This window comes from Prionailurus viverrinus, chromosome F1 (genome assembly GCF_022837055.1).
Source record: "Prionailurus viverrinus isolate Anna chromosome F1, UM_Priviv_1.0, whole genome shotgun sequence".
NCBI classification, from domain to species: Eukaryota; Metazoa; Chordata; class Mammalia; order Carnivora; family Felidae; genus Prionailurus; species Prionailurus viverrinus.
In genome coordinates, this window is record NC_062577.1 from 19881109 (window position 1) to 19902599 (window position 21491).

General features: G+C 36.2%; 1 protein-coding gene across 1 annotated transcript in view; it reads right to left on the reverse strand.

Moving 5' to 3' along the window:
• Window positions 1-21491, reverse strand: part of HMCN1 (hemicentin 1) — a 474606-nt gene that overhangs the window by 84881 nt on the left and 368234 nt on the right. Inside the window, exons 58-69 of the mRNA XM_047840704.1 lie at window positions 16852-17013; window positions 15601-15714; window positions 15277-15479; window positions 14622-14703; window positions 14383-14514; window positions 13899-14048; window positions 11350-11509; window positions 9173-9297; window positions 8761-8944; window positions 8069-8166; window positions 6893-7171; window positions 1126-1322 (exon numbers count right to left, since the gene is read on the reverse strand). Coding sequence (XP_047696660.1) covers window positions 1126-1322; window positions 6893-7171; window positions 8069-8166; window positions 8761-8944; window positions 9173-9297; window positions 11350-11509; window positions 13899-14048; window positions 14383-14514; window positions 14622-14703; window positions 15277-15479; window positions 15601-15714; window positions 16852-17013 — 1886 coding nt within the window. The remainder of the gene's footprint in view (window positions 1-1125; window positions 1323-6892; window positions 7172-8068; window positions 8167-8760; window positions 8945-9172; window positions 9298-11349; window positions 11510-13898; window positions 14049-14382; window positions 14515-14621; window positions 14704-15276; window positions 15480-15600; window positions 15715-16851; window positions 17014-21491) is intronic.

Below are 21491 nucleotides of genomic sequence, written 5' to 3' on the forward strand. Positions count from 1 at the left end.
GGCATGTTCTCCTTGATACTGAAACCAGAAATGTGCTGAGTTCCACTGGTAAGGCTTTTGAACCCAATGTAGGATTGAGACCCAGCTCTATCACCAAACTTGTCATGCAAGTACTAATCTCTCTGTGCCTGTTCCTGGCTGTGTAGAGTGGAGATAAAGACATTGCCTCAAAGAGTTGTCATGAGAGTCATTGGTGTGATAGAGCCCAGAGCTGAACATAGGACTGACACAGTAGACAATTTATAACCCTTAGCTCTCTTTTTCCGGCTCCCTTTCCTTCCTCTTTTCTCAGTGAAAAAGCACACAGAATATAATTAAATAATTTGTTATTCCAGGTTTAAAGGAACAATGATTATGATAATGACAATAGCAGCAGGAAAAACAACAATTCCATCTAACTCTATTTAACATTACTACATGCCTATGGCACCAGTCTAGGCACATCATGTTAGATGATCTCTGAAATTCTCAAGTGTAGGAGTTAGGTATTATTACTATTTTTATCCCAAAGTTACAGATGAGGGTATTAGGGCACAGATGGAGAATATCTGTAATATAAGGTTTGTCTTTGTTAGTAAAACAGAAGATTGTTATAATAAGACATCCCAGACATGCTTCTCTTTAATATTTTTAATTTAAGATGAATTTCCTTAAACACAAACTAAAAGAACAGTCAATTTTACTGAATTGATTGAAAAATTGTATCTGTTCAGATTCGTATGTCTCCTAGTTCATTTTGGAGACCAGAAATGCTCTTTGAGACCTCATATGTATATATGTTGGATTGTTTTTTGCCACTTTTGTCAAGGGCTGCATGGTACAAATTACGAGCTTCAGGAAATATATTATCACTTATAGCACTGAGAAAAATTTGCAGAAAGTAAAGCATCTTGCTTTCTTCTGAGTTTAATATGATACTCCTACTGCTCTTTTAGTCATGTTACCTTGTGTCTACCCAATCAGGCATACCATAGAACCAATTTGCCCATTTTTAAGGTTACAGAGAGAGATCTGTGTCTTTGGACTTGATTTGTATCTGAGATTTGGATTCTAAAACATAATTTCTCCATTAGCAAGTGAGAGGTTTAACCCAGGATTAAATAACTTTTTGACTTTGACACTTACCTGGGCACTAGATATTTGAAGGACCTCTCCACCTCCAAGAGTTTGTATCTGTTCTGTCTGTGGGAGGGGCCTTCCATCCTTCATCCAGGTAATTTTAGGAGTTGGAATCCCAGAAGCAAAGCAGTTAAGTTCAAGTGGATTATTAACAATCACTGATATCTCTACAGGTTCTTCAGATCCATTGATATGAGGTGGTTCTATTTAAAGGGAATTAAAAACAACAACAAAATAAACTTGCTGTTTGATAAAATACTGCTGATTAGAAAAACTTTAAAAGAAAATTCAACTCAAATGTATGTTCTTATAATATAAATTGGTTAAAACAAAGATACCAAAATAATTCCTACACGCTATTACCCTTTGTCACTGGCACTATTTTAAGAGGGACAGATCATGCCTATCATAGATCATGAAGTAAATGGAAAGGTAATTATAGCTCAGCATTTGGGATTCAGATAATTAGAGGAGTCTTACCTAACTGCAAAGATTTGAAAACAATAAAAACTAAAGCCGTCTTGTATCATTGTTTAAGGAAGGAGACATATTTAACCATAGCAGTGTGTTTTTGTACCTTCTAGATATCTATTGTTTAAAGCAACAGGCAAATGTTATGGAATTTTGCTATCATCTTTTCCGTGCAGAACTGTAGGAGGAAACAATGACTAAGCAGAAGAAAAAACGGTTACATTTGGAGACTATTTCTGCATAAAACACATTTGTTATGTCTGGGCAGAAATAATTTCCTTTTTTTGTTATTTATATTTCTAAATTACCTTTCTCAAGAGGATGTTAAAGAATCTAAACACTTGGAAGAAACATTAACGTTCCTTAGTCCAACTACTCTCAAGTTTAGGAATCCCTTTAAAACAGTCTTTCCATACAATGATCATTCAAGTTTTCTATGAACATTTCCAGCTTACTATTTCACAAGGCAGCCAAAATAGTTGTTGGACAGCTCCAAGGATTAGACTTTTTTTTTTTTAAATCAGGCACACAGTTTAGAACAGAGGTTTACAGCAGAACATCTGGAGTCAAAGAGCCTGAGTTTGGAGTCCTGGCTCCAACAATTATTAGGTTAGTGCATTTGGGCAAACCTCTAAAATAAGGACAGCACTATTATTTAACTAATAGGATCATGGTGAGCATTCGATGAGATAATCTATAAACTACACAGTTCTCTTGTGTTTCTGAATATGTTTTATAATTAAAGGTTTTAAAAAAGTTATTACTATTTCAATGTCTACCACAGCTCTTGGTATTTTTTTTTCCTTCAAATTTTTATTAAATTCTGGTTAGTTAGCATATGGTGTAATATTGTTTTCAGGAGTAGAATCTAGTGATTCATCACTTACATACAATATCCAGTGCTCAATACAAGAGCCCTCCTCATTACCCACCACCCAGCTATTGGTATTATTATTAAAATGTGCTTACTTAAAGAAAAAAAATCCACCCACGGTTTTCATTTTCCTTTCTGGAGAAAGATAATACATTAAATCTATACTCCTTTTCAGATTGTAATTAAGAAGTCAGAGTTTCTTAACCACTGACCCGTTCTTTTTTACTTTCTTCCATCTTATGTATTGCTTTCAAAATCCATTTTATTAAGTGCATTTTAGAATGATCCAAAATTTCTTATTTAAAGTATTTCAGTGTCTCCATGTTGCTTACTGAATTAAAGAAAAACTCCTTATCATGGCTTCCAAAGCTTCATCAATAAGGCCTTTATTTATCTTTATAACATTATGTACTTTTAATATACTTATATGTAACCTAGGCTTCAAATTAGACTACTTCTTTTCCCTCAACAAGTCCAGTCTTTTCTTGCTCTGTGACTTTACTAATGTTATTCCTTCTACTGGAACATTCTCCAATAGCCCCATCCCGTAACTGAGCATGTTCAAATACTATCAAGGTCACATTAAGGTCATTAAATTTATCTCTAAAAACTATAAATCCTCTCTTGATTCTCTCAACATCAACAATAAAATTTCCATCCCATATCACTCAAAAGCACTTATCTGATTTTCCATTTGACTTACAGTCAATTCTTTATTCCTTTTACTTATTGGTTATTTACCATGTGCCAATCGCTGTGGATGCAAAGACTAATCAGGCATAGCCTTTAGCCTCAAAAGCTTACAGTCACTAGATTGAAAACAACAGCAGCGTAATAGAAACAACATGCTCCCACCTGATTCAAACCCCGGTCACCAGGTCTTACAGATGTTAAGTGATTGTGAACAATTTTATTCTGGGACTTGTTCATATGTCTTATACTCTGGACAAAGTAGGAGGTGCACAGACTCTGATGACTCCAGAACTTATGCTTTTAGCTTAGATCTCTCTTCCGAGCTCAAGACCCATAAATCTAATTATCAGATAAACATCTCCAGTGAAATGTTTGGACACTACTTCACTCTGAACATGTATTCAGATTGAACCTGTTATCTTATCCCTCCAAACCTGGTCCCTTTCCAGCATTTCCTGCATTTATTCATTCAGTCACATAAGCCCAAAACTAGGAGTCATTTTTGATATCTTCTTCTTCATCACTCTCCTATGTCCAAATCCTCATGTAAGTCCTACTACTTCTACCTGAAATCATTTCTAAATACATTTTTCCTCTCACCTCCATTACTAATCTGAGTTACAATACTATTTACTTGGACTAACATCGCCTCTTTTCTGGATCTAGGCACCCACCCAATATTATCTACCTCTTTGTTTCCTTCACATTATCAGAGTCAGTTTTGTTGGGGCTATCAGTAAAAACTACATTTCCCAGCCTCTGTAGTAGATAGTAGATGGAGTGATATGTGACGATTCTGAGCAATGAGATATAAGTGGAAGTGGTTTTGTGGGACTTCTAAGAAAATCTCTAGAGGAGCAACTCTTCACCCGGCCTATTTTTCCTGTTCTGTTGTTGAATCTACTGATGCTGGTGGTGAGCACACAATGCATGATCACTGACAACCATGATGTAAAGGTCAAGAGAACTGTAAATATCTGAACTGGTTAACCAACACGGCTACTGCCTACCTCTAGACATCTCACTCAGCAAGAAAAACAAAAGTTACTTGTTCAAGCTGCCATACTTAGCCTCTGCTATTCACAGCCAAACACAATTCCTAATAATACATGGGTCTCTCAGAATCCACTCTTGTCCTGCTCCAAGTAGCTCTCCACTTTGCACTCAGAGTGGTCTTATCAAACTGCAACTCTACTCATGGCATTCCACTTACTAGAACTTTTAATGGCTTCCCATTGTTCTATGATAAAAACCAAACTCTTAATGTGGTCAACAAACCCCTTCACAGCCTGGACCCTGTCGAAACTCCTTAGCTTTACTTTGTATGAGCATTTTCCCTTGTTTTCATCATTCTTCTTACATTGGACTTTTCAGAACCACTAATACACCATGACACCTCCCACCATGTGGAGAGCATTAAGCTAAGAATAGCCGTTCCCCAGGTTAAGATGGTTACTTTCAGATTTGGAGTGTAGCGCTGATCCAAGTAAAGAGCTTTTCAGGTTTTTAATGGAATTAGCTTTCAACAGATGTTGAAATGCTGAAACTTCTCATCTTTCTGCTGAGCCAGTTTTCAAATCTGTTTTAAGAAAATATTATCCTTATAAACCCTGCAGCTAAAAAGGTTGTTCTTTGTACACTATGCTAACAGTATCACTGATATTTTCTTCCTTAGTTTTCTACATTGAGAAATGCTCTGGGTTGAGATTCTGCTGCTGGGTTCTTGAATTCCTAGAGGAGTATGCTTTCTCTCTTACCACACTGCCACGTGTTGGACCGGGCCATATGTTGCATACATGGTAGGTGTTCAGCACTTCTTTGTTGCATGATGACTAGAAACATGCCTGGCACATAATGTATAGTCAATGTACAAGATCACATTTCTGTCATCTCTTGTTATTCCTGATACTCTGTGAATTGGTGTACCGGAATTTGTTACTCCACCCCTCCTTACAGATGCACACTTTCTTGTGTCTTTTGTCTCTAAATACCCTGGAGTAGCACCTCCCCTACCACCCTTCATTCTATGGAACACCTGTCTACACCGCAGTCTCCTCTTTGTTTGTTTAGATAGTATTATGCCTCCCTCTATAGTTAAAACCCCTTTTATTTATTTATTTAAAAAAAATTTTTAATGTTTATTTATTTTTGAGACAGAGAGAGAGAGAGCATGGACAGAGGAGGGTCAGAGAAAGAGGGAGACACAGAATCTGAAACAGGCTCCAGGCTCTGAGCTGTCAGTACAGAGCCCGACGTGGAGTTTGAACTCACGGACCGCGAGATCATGACCTGAGCCGAAGTCGGACGCTTAACCGACTGAGCCACCCAGGCACCCCAGTTAAAACCCCCTTTAATGCAGCTAGCAAGTATCTAATTCCATTCGATTCAATCCAACGAATAAACCTCACGTGTCAAATGCCAAGCTAAATCTTGGGAATACAGCAATAAGAAAGATGGGTACTGCCCATCACAGAGCTTAACTAAGGATGAAGCAGACTTTTAACGTTATCCAAATGATTAAATTGGTATAGGTACTATGAGAAAGATTACAGGGCATCCTGAAAACATAGGCTAGCCTCTTGCCAAAATTATTCTTATTGTTCCTTGTGAGGTACATTTTGTTTGCTGAGGAGGCTGATGTTTTACGGACATTGTAGTGAAAAAACAAACTAAACTCCAAAAATAATTAATTATTAAAATAGTTCATCTCATTCATCCTCATTTCTCTTCCAAAGTCAAAATTTTTTATTTCAAGTAAATGGGGTGTTTTCTCTTTATAGTAATGTGTGTAGAACATTGTAATACTCATTTCAAATATTCATTTTAATGCACACAAGAGTAAATGGAAGTAGACTCTTTGAAATGACTATGATAACTATCATCTATAATTGGATCACTTGGAAAGATTGTGTGAAAGAACATAAAATAGTATACATACTATGCTTTTCCATCAAATTGCAATTTATCAAGAGCTTTTCGTTCTTGAAAAAACTTATCTACTTAGCGATTGGTTGTATGACTTTGTTAATGAATAATGTTTTATAAGTAGAAGTTTTCATCTTTTAAACAGAGGGGAAACAAAATAATTTAAATTTAACATGCTTCAGGTAAGAGTACACCTAGATAGGGGCACCTGGGTGGCTCAGTCGGTTAAGCATCCAACTTCAGGTCAGGGCATGAACTCATGGTTTGTGGGTTCAAGCCCTGTGTCAGGCTCTGTGCTGACAGCTCAGAGCCTGGAGCCTGCTTTGGATTGTATGCCTCTTCCTCTCTCTCTGCCCCTCCCCTGCTCCCACTCTGTTTCTCTCTCTCTTAAAAATAAACATTAAAAATTAAAAAAAAAAAAGAGTAGGGATGCCTGGGAGGCTCAGTTGGTTAAGCGTCCAACTTTGGCTAAGGTCATGTCTCACAGTTTGTGGGTTTGAGCCGCGTGTCAGGCTCTGAGCTGTCAGCACAGAGCTTCGACTTCTATGTCTCCCTCTCTCTCTGCCCCTCCCTTGCTCATGCTCTGTCTCAAAAATAAAATAAACACACACACACATACACACACACACACACACACACACACACACACACACACACACAAAGAGTAAACCTAGGTAAATTACAAAACAGAAATGTGAAATGCAATGAATATTTATAAATTTTGTCGCTGTAGTAAGTGATTCTAAGAAATACATTTATTTACTAAATCTGTATTGTCACTTGTTTCCCAATTATTGAATGTTTACCTACCCAGGACCTTCAGGTTAAAGTGTTTGCTGACTTCTCCAGCTTCATTTGAGGCAATGCAGATGTACCTTCCTGAATCTTCAGTCTCTGCTTTGATAAGCTGAAGAACCATTCCTTGAGTGCTTACTGTCAGACGGGTATTAAGACCCAGAGGCTGGCCATCTCTAAGCCAAGACATCCTGGGAGTTGGAGTTCCATCTGTAAAGCACGTCATGGAGGCAGAACTACCCTTGACAACTGTGATCTCCTCTGTTCCCATCGCATTGTCCAGATTTGGTGGCACTATATAGAAAACAACAGGTAAAACTTACACATCTATTATAAATTGAGACCAACTTAGATTTAAAAAAATTGTTATGGTTCAGTTAGTTATATAGTATTTCTGTGATCTACTAAAATATAGAATTTAAAATAGCATATAAATAATTACTGCCTATAATAAAAAAAGGTATTGGATAGGCTAAATAGTAATCTCCCAAAATATTAGCAATGAAACCTCAGGACTGTTTTCTTGCAGAACATACAAAATTAAACTGTTTTAAGTTTTGGCCATTTTTGAACTTTTTAGGTTTGTCTCTTTAATTTGTTATAATGCATATTATAATTACAGAAGTATACTTTCAACTGCTGCATGTGGAATAAATAAAATAATACCAATTTCTAGAGTAAGTTTTATATAATCCATCAAAATTCATTTGTAGGCTGTAGTAAATAGTTCCTTAACTGTTCTCAGATGTTCTTTGGGATGTAGAAATTTGGACCAGTAAGCCTTAATATTTCAGAAATGGAATGTTTTAGGTTGTCTCTCCATCTACACACATACACACACAAAGACATATATATGCACATATTCATTTATATTTTAAATACTCTAAATGTACCACTAATATTATTAGAAAACATTCTGAACTTTCTCTTTGTATGAAAAGACTGGTCCTTGTGTTCGGATTGAAATGCAATTTTTAAAAATTTAGATTTGACTTAATGCAAGATTCCAGGTTAGAAGAGTATTTTGACAGATAGTATATTCCAATATGGACCCTTCGGGAGAAAACACATTCTTTCCTAGTTACTAAAATTGTATTTTACCAGTTCTTCTGATATGTCAATATCTAAATATAAGCCTTTTGCTTAATATTGGACACACAGTAAAATACTAGGGGCATCTTAGTGACATACCAAAAACTTGAAGACTATAATGTTTATTATCCACCCCAGCTCTGTTGGAGGCCACGCAAGTGTACTCAGCAACATCAGACACCTGAGCTCTCACAATCCTGAAAAACAATTTGACCCCATATCTCATAATTTAATCCCATTCAACATATACAAAGAAAATATTTCTAATTTATACACAGATTATGAGTTATGCTGGGAAATTTTAGTTATGAGGGTTACAAAATACAGATGCCTCAAATGCAATTTGTTCCACAAAGTTAATCAGGCACTGACAGTATGCTATTAAAAATATAACATAATTTAAGAGTGAATATTTTTCAAATATACATTAATAAAGAATGATGCTAACATGAAAATCACATGATTGTGGTAGGCATCTTCATATTACCTTTCCATAGAAAGTTTTATCTAAAATAGTAGTTCTTGGAAATACATATGCGATACATACATCTGTCTGTGCAAGACCTGTTTTATACAAATTTACTAAAATGTGAGCATTTAAATAAGAATAAAAAACCATTTCAATTTTATTGTTGTTATCCTCTCTCTTCTAAAAAGATAGTGAAAGGGAAAAATAAACAACAGCGAAACCTTATGAAAAAAACATGTCTTAAACACCATTTAGATAAGGTTAAAGCCTACGGTCACAGTGACTTTATCTGTCTAGCAAATCACACAAAATCAAAGCTTACCTGATAACCTGCCCTCCTGAGAGCAACCGGATATGGGAGGAGAGAGGCAGAGGAAGTCCATTCTTTAGCCAGTTGATCTGTGGTAGAGGTGTCCCTGTGGCTCTACATTCAATATTTATTGAAGTATCCACCAAAGCCATTAGTTTCTCTGCTTCTTCTTTATTACCCCTAATTGCGGGTGGAACTATGTCCCGCAGAAAATGAGAATGAGAGAGAGAATGGGTGGGGTGTGCATTACTAGTTCAAATCATTTCAACTACAATTGCCCATACTGCTGCTTATCCCAAAAGGAAACAGCAGTGACGTCAGATTTTAAAACTAAATGCTCCAGACACCTACTGCTAGAATTTTTATTTCTACTGATAGATTCCTAAGGTGGGATAGTCAAAAGAGAGTGAAATTTCACATTTACCGTAGACATTCAAGTTAAAAATTCGATCTTCTTCTCCAGCAGGATTAGTAGCGACGCAAGTGTATTTCCCCACATTGGATGGGAGAGCTCCGTAAATGTTTAATGTGCTGCCATCTGCAGTCACCCTATAGAAAACGCCACAATAAAGGCACTGAGATGATTCATGTGAAGCTTAGAGCTTGAAAACTCACTCTGGGTTATTGTGTTCTTTAAAGAAATACCACCATAAAATGCACCTTCATCTTAGATATATAATGGTTCATATCTTTTTCGCTAAGTATACGGAGGTCTGTTAAACTCAGAGCTAGTGAAACTGGAGATTTCAGGCAACCAACTGAAATTCTACAGAACCAACTAAAATTCATGTCCTATATCTGCCACCTCCTTATGAGAAAAACTGGAAACGAATGAAATCAGATTGGGAATTTCTCTATCCCAATCAAAGACATGTTTTTCTCAAGTTAATATACTTTTTCCTTACCCATAGAAAATTAAACAAAAATTATTAAACAACATTTATTAAACAAAAATTTTCTAAAAGTTCTGGTATGAAATTTGAAGAATGTTACAAGAAACTAAAAAAATATCAAAAAGTAACTATATATGACTTAGTAATATTTTTAATGGGAAGGAGAATAGGATAGCTTATTTAAACTGTGACAACTATTTTGTAGAGGTATATTTTGCAAAAATTTTTCTACACATTGCTAGAGCTTTTTCTTTGAATTACATAATAGTAAATAACTATACTGTTAGATTGTCAAAGATATTTAAGTTAATATTATTGCATTATTTATCCCCTTCACACACCATTAATTATCAAATAAAACTTTGATATAAAACTTCCTGTGTTTTAGAAAGAGATTAAATGGCTTTCTAAAGTTATTCCTACAATAGTGATTTTACTAGAATCTTCCAATGTCAAAGTAAATGCTCCGCTTCTACCCTATCATGTTATGACATATGATTGCCAAAAATTACAATATTATCTGAGTCTAATGTATTTTTCATTTTCAAAATATCAATTTTAAAATTAAATGAGTTTAATCATAGGAATAAACAAAAAGCAAGTTGCCATAAGCAAAGGGAAATGGAAGCTGACCTTGAAAAAATTACTTTATTTGATTGGCAAATTGTTCCACTTACAAACCATACATACTTATTTGCAGAGCTGTTAACAAATAATCAGTAAGTTAGATATAAAAACAAGTGCATTTGGGATCTTATTGTAAGAGACGAGTGACTGATCATAAATTCTTAGGTGCAAATATTACATAAGATCTTAGGTCCTACCACCTTTCTGGTGCTTGGCTTGCAATATGGTTGATATCAGCTGATTTAATAAAAATAATTAAATACTTGTTAACTATTGAGATATGTCCACACCAAAGAAATAAAACTTAAAATGTATCTCTAAAATATTATTTGGCAATGTACTCAATCTTCTAAAGGGAACAAATATCTAAATTTTAATATAAAATGACTTCAAAGAAAATAACATTTACTTATCGTTTTTTAAATCATGTATATTCAATTCATTGACTAGAAAACAGTCCAAACCCTAAATCTAAAATATTGATTTAAAATTATAAAGTGTACAATACATTTAATTAATGCTTATTCATGCATCTGATTCTTCAAATATGTGTATATAATGGGGCTTTTGTGATGAAGTAATCTAGTAGAGATTAGAATTCTGGACAGTTCTTCTAAAGGTATTTGTTTTTGAAAGTAGCAGGAGCAGGAAGCCCTGGAGAAGGAAGTGGGAGCAGGAAGCCCTTACCATGTAATTATCTCATCTCTGTATAGTTTGTTGCATGGGTAACAAGTACCAGCAGAAAATGGGATTTAGACAAATCACTACAAGGAATGAACTAGGTTATGATGATATTATCTCTTTCTGCAAAATGAGCCAAGCACTCATTGATGCTGATGGATGAGGGAAATGCACGCGCGCGCACACACACACACACACACACACACACACACACTTTTAAGCAATTCTCTAAGGAGGGTTTCTGTGTCCAATTCTTCAAAATGTTACCTTTTCTCTTTCTAAATACAATGATTGCCAAATTCCCATGGCACTGAATTTGGTATTATTCATGTGAAATTTGAAGAATAAAGGCATTGAAGAATATCTTACAATTAATGATGTAGATTCTTTTAAAACATACCGGATTCTTTCTGTTTCACTGCTATTTATGGGCTTTCCATCTCTAAGCCATTGAATAAGTGGGGTGGGAATGCCACTTGCCATGCAGGTCAGCTCAACATTTTCCCCTAGAAGAACACTGACTTCACTTGCAATTTCAGCACCAGCAATACTAGGAGGAACTTTGGGAAAATGATTAAGATTCTCATTAACAAAACACAAGATTATAAATTCCAATGAATACAATAGAATCATAGAACAAAATGCCATCTTTATTTCATATTTTTCCTAGGTTGTGGTTAAAGATCCAACTATTGTTATCCTCATAAATTATTTTATTTGTTTTTATACTTATTTATTTTTAATGTTTAATTTTTTTTATTTTTAAGTAGGCTTCACGTCCAGCGCAGGGCCCAACATGTGGCTTGAATTCACAACCCTGAGATCAAGACCTGAGTTGAGATCCAGAGTTGGATGCTTACCCTGCTGAGCTACCTATGGGCCCCCATAAATTACTTTTAAATGAGGAATGATTAGAGGAAACAGTTCAATAATCCTGTTATATTTGTAAGTTGATACAATTATTTAGTCACACAAACTAGTGACAAATCTACCTCATGGGCACCCTTCCTGGCCAAATGAATCACTTTTAGATTAAATCCTCAATATAGTTCAGAATTAGAACAGCTCAGGAGTGTGTTTTATGAAATCTTGGCATCAATGTCTGAGAAGGGTATCTAGGTTGGTTATTTCTCTCTTCATAATGCAATTTAAATATTATTCATTCTGAACAATGGATAGACTTGTAGGTTTGAAGATCCAATTATTTCTTCTATACTCTTTCTAGCCAGCTTTGCTTTCCACGTTAATGATTTGATTGAGAAATAATGTCTAATAAAAATATTGACAATGGTATCAAGCAGAAACACATCTGAATTCCTCTTCTAAATAATTATGGTGGTATGCTGAAGGTAGTGCACACCAGCTCGCAAGAGCCAATTTTATACATCTTCCCTACTCCATGTTCAGTGACGTCATATTGGGAGCTTGAAACGGGTCACAATGGGAATAATTACACCATAGAAGCTGGCAAATGACTGGCTACAAATAAGGACCTTTTTGTCTGCAGAGTCAGTTGTTAAATATTTAACAGCACATCCCTACGTAAATTTGCAGAATTTACAGTTACTAAATTAGTCAAATCAATAGGAGTTTTAATGAGACTCCTAAAATGAGTAGCTAATATATGACAATCACTGGACTAGGCCCTATACATGTATTTGTAGTCCTGAGATATGATTATATACATAAAGTATCTGATGAAATGTTTGGTCATACCACATTACCCGTGATTACCAATTATTGTTAATGCATTAAACTAAATTAGACATAATCCCTGACCCTGAATCTCTGAATAGTTATTTTTCTCATCTTGCTTCTGAAATCTCAAAGCATCCCTAATCAGAGAAACCATCGATAGTCATAAATTTATTTCAATTTTTCCTAGTTTTAGTTTTTAGTTGATGGTTCTTAATCTTACTTGGCAATATATACATTTATGAAATCATTACACTGTGCAACTTAAACTTATACAATGTCATATGTCAATTATATCTCAATAAAACTAAAATAAATATTTTTGAAGTTAGCTTTAGCAAAGCACAAAATAGGTAGAAAATATTCAATTACTTTTATAATTTATGAGAAATTCTTTTCATAGTAACTGTAATAAAATCAGAAAAAGCCAGCATTCAACTTAGTTTCAAGTTAGACTTCTACTCCAATTTAAACATTAGGCCAAAAGTAATAATCAGAGGTTTACTGAAAATGGAAAGTATGAAAGTTCTCCATCCATCCAGTGGTCAGCATTATGTTGAAACATAGTAGGTGTTAATTAAGTTGATTAAGTGCAGAATGAATTAATGCTCCTATGCTCACCCCAAAATAGTAAAAAATCCATGCTTACTTGAAATTTAACCAATCCCTGACTTGCAGTTAGAACCCAGTACAATCTCTTCATAAGTTAATCTTACTTATCTATATAAATAAAAACAGATCTATAGGCTTGGCTCAAAACAAGTTATACCAGATTAAAATAAATAAGTAATTCAATAGAATATATACTATTGGAACATCATTTCAGTAAAAATGAAAAAATATAGAGATTATGACACATCTATTATTCTTTTTTCCAGTTATGACCATTTTCATGAAAGTACAACTCTACTGATAAATATAGGATAGAAAATTGACAATATTTTTTGTATATCTAAAGTTTTTTGTAAGTCACATCATTAGACAGTGCTTATATCTCAACAAAACTGGAAAAAAGAAAATATCCAAAAAATTACAAAGAAAGGTATTTTCAATTATAAATGATCTCTTTAGATGTAGTCTTATTTGTTTTATAGGTAGAATATAATAAAGAAACTGAAGGTGAATCAGAGTGTACCCCACATACCTTTTTAAACATTTTTTTAAGTAAGCTTTATGCCCAATGTGTGGCTGAACTCACAAGAGTCACATGCTCTACTGATTTAGCCAGACAGGAGCCACCCATACCCCACATACCTTGAATTGAAAGAATGTAATTTTTCTGTGCTTTTCCCTCCATATTTGATGCAATGCATGTATAGTTTGCACTATCTGAATGTTGAGACCGGGCGATTTGGAGTTTGCTACCTCCAGACAAAATATGTACTTCAAGTGAGTCAGAATTTTCTAGAGGTGAAAACAAAGCAAAACAAAACATAAAAAGCTCTTATTTTAACGTCTCTGCAATTCACCATAATATATCTTATTTTATGTGGCAACTATAGTTCTTAAGTGTTCTTCCTTTGTACTTTCATTTTAAATGGGATACCTCTTGAAAAAACAAGAAAGAAAAATCTCTATGTAATGAATACTATTAGTTATTATTAGTTATCATTATTAGTTACTAGTAATTAGACTTTCTGAAGTAAACACAGCTATAAGCATAGTACTGAAAATGTACTAGTTTCTTCATTAGTAAATTAAGGGCAAAAGAAAACAAAACAAAGCACAGCTATATTACCGATGGGCTTGTGGTTCTTCAACCAGGCTATCGTGGGAGGCGGGATTCCAGTGGCATCACATGTTAAGGTCACAGGATTGCTGATCGTCTCAACAACCACTTCATTTTCAGGCCCTTCGATACTGGGTGGCACTGTGAAAAGACAGAAGAAAATGTTGTGTCCTCATTAAGCTAATTCAGGACACTTTTGCATTTGCACATCTGGGGGAAAAAGAGCTGTATTAGAGGCAGATGCTCACCATATACATTGAGGTGGAAATTTTTATCATCCCGTCCTGCTACATTTATAGCTCTACATACATACTGGCCTGTGTCAGATACCTAAAAGAAAAAGATACTATTGTCTGTGCTCCATTAAGTTACAGATGACCAATCACACTGTTCGCGTGTAGATTAAATCATAAGTCATCTTTATGCTCCAATGCCCCAGTTCTTTTTTCTTTTTTTTAGTTTTATTTATTTTGAGAGAGACACCATGAATGGGGGAGAGGGAGAAAGAGAGGGAGAGATACAGAATCCCAAGGAGGTCCGCACCATCAGCACAGAGCCTGATGCAAAGCTCCATCCCAGGGACCATGAGATCATGACCTGAACCAAAACCAAGAGTTGGATGCTTAACCGACTGAGCCACCCAGGTACCCCTCCAATGTCCCAATTAATTGCCTTCTACAATCCTGCTTTTAATAAATAAATAAATAAATAAATAAATAAATAAATAAATAAAATTTTAAAAGATAAATAAAGAAAGAAAGAAAAATAAGGTCAATAGCATTGATGATGCTGTTTTTAAATAAGAATTATTTGTCACTGCAGTAAAGGGAATGCAACTGCCAATGCTTTCTTCCACAATCCCACCAAGGAGTCATGACACATGAACAAGAATAAAAGATGCACCTCAGCTTCCTTGATCTGCAGCATTTGTCCATCTGCTAAAATCTCCAAGCGAGCGGATTCTGTTATCATCTGCCCATTCTTATACCAGGTGATGACTGGAGGGGGCACGGCGTTCGACTCACACTCCAGTGACACTGAGGTCCCCTCTCTCACGTTAACTACAGAAAGAGACTCACTGCCATGATCTTTAATGCTTGGGGGCACTGAGGGAGGGAAACAAGAGCAGAAGGATTTTTTTTTGTTTTTTCATTAAGATGCTGAGATATAAAATCTCTACTACTAGTTTAAAAACGAAAGAATTTTATGAGGAGAATAAAGACAAACCATAGACAGTCAGGGAAACTTTTTTCTTGCTTTCACCAGCTTGGTTGATAGCAATACAAGTGTATTCACCACCATCAGATACCTTGGCCCGAATAATTTGCAGAGTTCGACCACCTGTGGGCAAATACAATGCAAACTGAAGAGCGGCATAGAGGCTGTTTTATTTTTATTTTATTTACTTAGTTTTACATGTTTATTTCTTTTTGAGAGAGAGAAAGAATATGCAGAGGGGCAGAGAGAAACAGAGAGAGAGAATTTAAGCAGACTCCACACTGTCAGCGCAGAGTCTGATGTGGAGATCGAACCCACGAACCATGAGATCATGACCTGAGCAAAAATCAAGAGTTGGACGCATAACCCACTGAGCCACCCAGGTGCCTCTAGCAGTTGTTTTAATAACTATTTCTGTCAGTAAGATAAACGGCAAAATATATCCTTTTTCTAACAGTGAGATTTCCTATTCAAAAGCAAAGAACTAAATTGAATTGAGTGTCTTCGATCCTTCCTTTCCCTTTGATTTCAGTATTTATTCTACTTCCTTATAAAGGAAGAAATTCAGAAATTTTTTCTCTCCAGTAACCATAGAGAGTAGAACTGTTTGATACAGTTCTAGCGAGCACACAGTAATTACACTATAGTCAAGATATGTTAAATCTCCCACAGTGTAGAATTGTCTGTTGGTCTATTTATCTATCCTCAAGGACCTTTAGGATTGATTAAAAACAACCACTGATTTTATCCAATGAAATCACCCTTTTACTAGTCTATCACCCACAAGGAGTCTATCACCCGCAGGTTGTTCCTAAATGTCACAATTTCTTGAAAGTAGACCTTGTTACTATACATTCTCACTAAAACCATAAATCTGTACAATGTTATCCTAATGGCCCCAAATGGGTAAAGAGAGGCATTTAATGTGAACAAATAAGAGGAACAAGATAGGGGGGCCTGGGTGGCTCAGTCAAACATCTGACTTCGGCTTAGGTCATGATCTCACAGTTCATGAATTTAAGCCCCACGTGGGGCTCTCTGCTGTCAGCATGGAGCCTGGAACCTGCTTCGGATTCTCTGTCCCCCTCTCTCTTTGCCCCTGCCCTGCTTGCACACTCAATCCTCCTCTGTCAAAAATAAATAAACATTAAAAAAAAAAAGGAACAAGACAAAAGTTTGGGAAAAGACTAAGTTGATGCCATTTGTATTGAGAAAAGTGAGAAGGTTTTGCCCACCTTTTAAGAGTAATAACTTCCTTACCAGGCACAATGAGAGCATTTGTATTTAGCTTGATAGGCTGTTCATTCTTGAGCCAGCTGAGATCAGGAGGTGGAAAACCAGAGACCTCACAGGTCAAAGAGATGAAATTGTTCACCACAACAGTGAGATTTTCAGGGTTAGGACCGATGACACTTGGAGGAACTATAAAAGTAAACATATTAAAAGTGAAATCTCATATTATCAGCAATACATATTCCAATTTGTTAATATAAGCCTGATCACCAGTCTGCTAACACACTGACTTAATGATACTGTTATTTTGCTGTGTTTCTTCTAATTCCCTAATGCCCTCATCAAACTAATTTCCATCAGTTTTGTTTTTCCCAATTGAAAGAGGATACTAGAATTTTCAAAGACAGAATTATTGTACATTTTATGTATAAAATGTAGCAGGCAATTCCTAATATGGTTTTGTTAATGTACAAAGAAAGACCTAACAGCACTTTTTATTCAGTACATTTGAATATTCTTGTATTTAATATTACATTTTTATTTAAGGATGTATCTTAGTGCGTATAGCAACAGTAAAGTAGAAATTTAATTTTAGGGTGTCTATCAACAAATCATACAGGTTATTTTGACGATGTAAATAAGTGACTTTCAAGATGAGCAGAAAATTTAAGAAATAAACAATGTTATGGTTTATTGTTCAAAACAAAAAAAAAGATTTACAAAAGCAAAAGCAGTGCAAAGAAAAAGTGGAATAAAAAAGAATAGGATTAATAATGCAATGCTATTTATGCATATTAAAACATATGTAAATGGAATAGATTTTTATAAGAATACACAGACATAGATGGTATAACATCTTAACACATTCGAATGGTTTTCTATGAAAGGAGAGGGTAAACAGGAGCAAGAAATGGGCATAAAAATGAACTGATTAATAAATAAAAGTAAAAATGGGTCTTGTTGAGGCCAATGATGAGAGACATGAATGCAATTAACAGAACACTCATTATATTAAGATGAAGGTCTTAAAACAACATCAAAAACAAAATCAAAACATCAAAAAGGCAAAATTTCTTTTACTATCACATGGTTGTTTATTTTTCACCCACTAATTAATTTTAATATTCATTCATCATTCATTTATTAGACATTTATTAAATATTTACTGTATTCCAGACATTGTGCTAAGTGCTAATGCAGTGTGAAAATGTAATAGATAATGCCCACATAGAGTTAATAGTTTGACATTAAAGACAGACATTGAACTAAAAATAACAGCTAACATTTTTTTGAATGGATATGCTGTGTTCGGCACTGTTCTAAACACTGCACAAATACCATCACACATACATTTCACATATACTATTGACTCCCCATACAACCTTATGTGTTAAATACAGTTCTTATCCTCATATTAGAGATAAGGAAGTGGAGACAGAAAAGTTGACATCTTGCCTAAGGCTTCACAACTAGTTACTGGAAGAGACCTAAAGACTGTTGTCTGGCTCAAGAGCCCTTATTCTTAGCCACTGTTCTATAGTGCCTCGTAATTACAAATGTGATGAGAGTCAATCAGAAGAGTGGGTAACAACAGGGAACTATCCTAATCTGGGGATCAGGAGGAGGAAGTGACATTGAAGAAGATACTGAAATAAATACGAACAAGAATAAGTTAAGTGAAAGACAGAAAATGGGTGTACTTCCAGAAAGAAGGCACAGCATATACAAAGGTCCAAGTGGAGAAAAGAACACAGCACCTAGAAGACTAGCGTGACCAGAGTTTGAAGAACAAAGTAGGGGAGATACACAGAGAATTAAAGGACTAAGCAAAGGTAAGATCTTTTTTTGTTCATTTTTTTTAAAGGTTTATTTATTTTTGAGAGACAGAGATAGAGCACAAACAGGGGAGGGGCAGAGAGAGAGGGAGACACAGAATCTGAAGCAGGGTCCAGGCTCTGATCTGTCAGCACAGAGCTCGCTGTGGGGCTCAAACTCACGGACTGTGAGATCAAGACCTGAGCCAAAGTCAGACACTTAACTGACTGAGCCACCCAGGCACTCCCAAAGGTAAGATCTTACAAGGTCTCTGGGACCCATTCATTAAGAATGCTGAAATACAGCCTCAAGAATGGGGAGCTGAAGAGTGTTTTAATCAGAAATTAAGATACCAATCTGGCCACCGTGGAGAGAACTAATTATGAGGCTAGAAGGGATTCAGAAAGGCCAGTGAGGAGACCAGTGCTGTAAAATGTGTGACAGATGTTGGTAGCTCTGCCTGGGATGGTGTCAAAAAGGATTAAGAAAAGTGAATGGATTTACGGACATTTCATAGAATTTTTAGGACTCGATGTTTTGAGGATAAAATTTAAGGAAGAGGAGAAGGAGTCAGGTATGACACCCAAAAGGCAGGGTATAAATAAGGGGTATAGGTGTCACAAAAGCCAAAGAGAAGAGTGTATTTGAAAATGATAGTGGCAAGAATGTCAAATGCACAGAAATAAAAACGGTAAATCCAGGAAGTGCCTCTTGGACATAAGGATGTCATTTGATGAATTCAGTGAGCAGTTTCATTGGTGATGTGAAGGTGAAATTTGGAATACAGTGGTAGAATGAGTGAGTGGGAGTGAGGAAATGGAGACATTAAATATATACACTTATTAAAAAGGCTTGTTTTGAAATTGGGGAGAAAGCGAGGGAGGCAGCTGAAGGGAAAATTTAAGTCCAAGGGGAATATTTTGTTGTTGTTTAAAAATGGAAGATATAAGTAAATTTAAGTGCTGTTGGGAAGGAGCCACAAAGAGGGAGAATTTCAATATTCATGAGAAAGAGAGGAGATGATGAGATTTTGGAGGAGGCAGTGGACAGGGATCTAGAGTCAAGTTAGTCTTTGGCCTTTGGAAGGTAGAGGGATGCTTCGATCTTCTGTGGTAATGGGGAAAGAAGTGGCAATAACAGATGGTGGTAGTACGCTCCATTTGATGGTAGGAATTTGAGGAGGTTTCTGGGCTGTGCCTTCTCTTTTCTCTGTAAAACAGGAGGTGAGGGCATTTACTGACAGAAAGCGAGAGGGGGCTGTTTATGGACTGAATGTGTACATACCCAGCCTTACCCTTCCACTCCCAATTCGTATACTGAAGCCCTGACCCTCACTGTGGCTGTATTTAGAAATGGTACCCTTAAGGAAATAATTAAGCTTAATGGGGTTGTAAGGGTGAGGCCCTGATATTAAGGATTGTTGTCCCTACAAGAAGCGACATCAGAGAGTTTCCTTGCTTTTCTGGCCATGTGTGCTCAGTGAAAAGGCCTTGTGGGGACAAAGTGGCTAAAGCAAGCCAGCAAGAACCTTTACCAGAAAGCAAACCCTGATGGAACCTTGATTTTGTACTTTCCAGCCTCCAGACAGTGAGAAAATTAATTTCCCTTGTTTAGGTCACACAGTTTCTGGCATTTTGTTATGGCAACCCGAGCCCGCTAAGCCAGGGGTCATCTGAAGAGAGGGATGAAGGTGAGAGAGAGTCACTAGGGAGCAGACATAAGAGGAGGAGCCCAGGCAGTATGGAGAGCCCAGTTCAAGATGATACCTATCAATTTATAGGCACTGATGTTCCTGACTCCAAGAGTTCCTCCAGCCATGATTAGCCACCTAGGTGCAGGTATGATCAGCTGTGGAATTTACTGAGAGGTAACACAGCAAAATAGCTAAGTTTAAAACCTCTAGAATGAGACTACCTAAGTTAAAATCCTGGCACTGTATTTGCCAGTTCTGTAACTTTGGGCACGTAACTTAATCTCACTAGACCTCAGCCTTCTCATCTGTAAAAGAGGTATAAAATGGTACCAACCACCCGGGATTATTGAGATAACTAAGTGAAATATCATACGTAAAAACTTGGCACAGCACCTAGTAGGTATCAAGCGGAAAATATGTTGTGTTGTTAGATGCAGAGCTGAGCTTTTACTGAACAAGAGCAATAAAAAGACCAAGAGAGGTGGCTGAAATGCTCTTCCATTAACAGTTAAGCTGGACACGAAGGAGAGTGAACACAGAGAGCTGAAAACCCAAGGGCCCGCAGACAGAGTCCAAAAGAAGCAAGCATTGTTGTGGTGGGATATAACAAGTGGTAAGGTTTTAAGTGAAGATAATTTAAATTATGTCTCTCCAAAATGAATTTTCTAATTGTAAGTATGGGTTCCTGACTGTAATTGGGGTTGAAAGTATCATTAACTGGTGAACGAGGAAACACCCTCCCAAACTCCAGTCCTTAAGGGTAAACTCTAGTGGCTGCCGCCTCTCCAGGTAGCAAGGTTCCCACTTCAGGTGTTTTTGCTATGCATTAGGAAGAAGCAATGGGGGGCGTTAACCATCAGACTTTGGCTCAGGTCATGATCTTGCAGTTCCTGAGTTAGAGCTGTGCTGACAGCTCAGAGCCTGGAGCCTGCTTTGGATCCTGTGTCTCCCTCTCTCTCTGCCCCTTTCCTGCCTGCACTCTCTCTCTGTCTCAAAAACAAATAAACATTAAAAAATGACTTAAAAAAAGAAGGGGCAATGGATATGAAAAAACACCAACTATTTATTTTGCAACTACAACAACTATAGATAGGTTCAGGGAGACCAAGATCTGTAAGAAATAACTATTTGCCTATAACATCTATAATAAAGTTGCAGG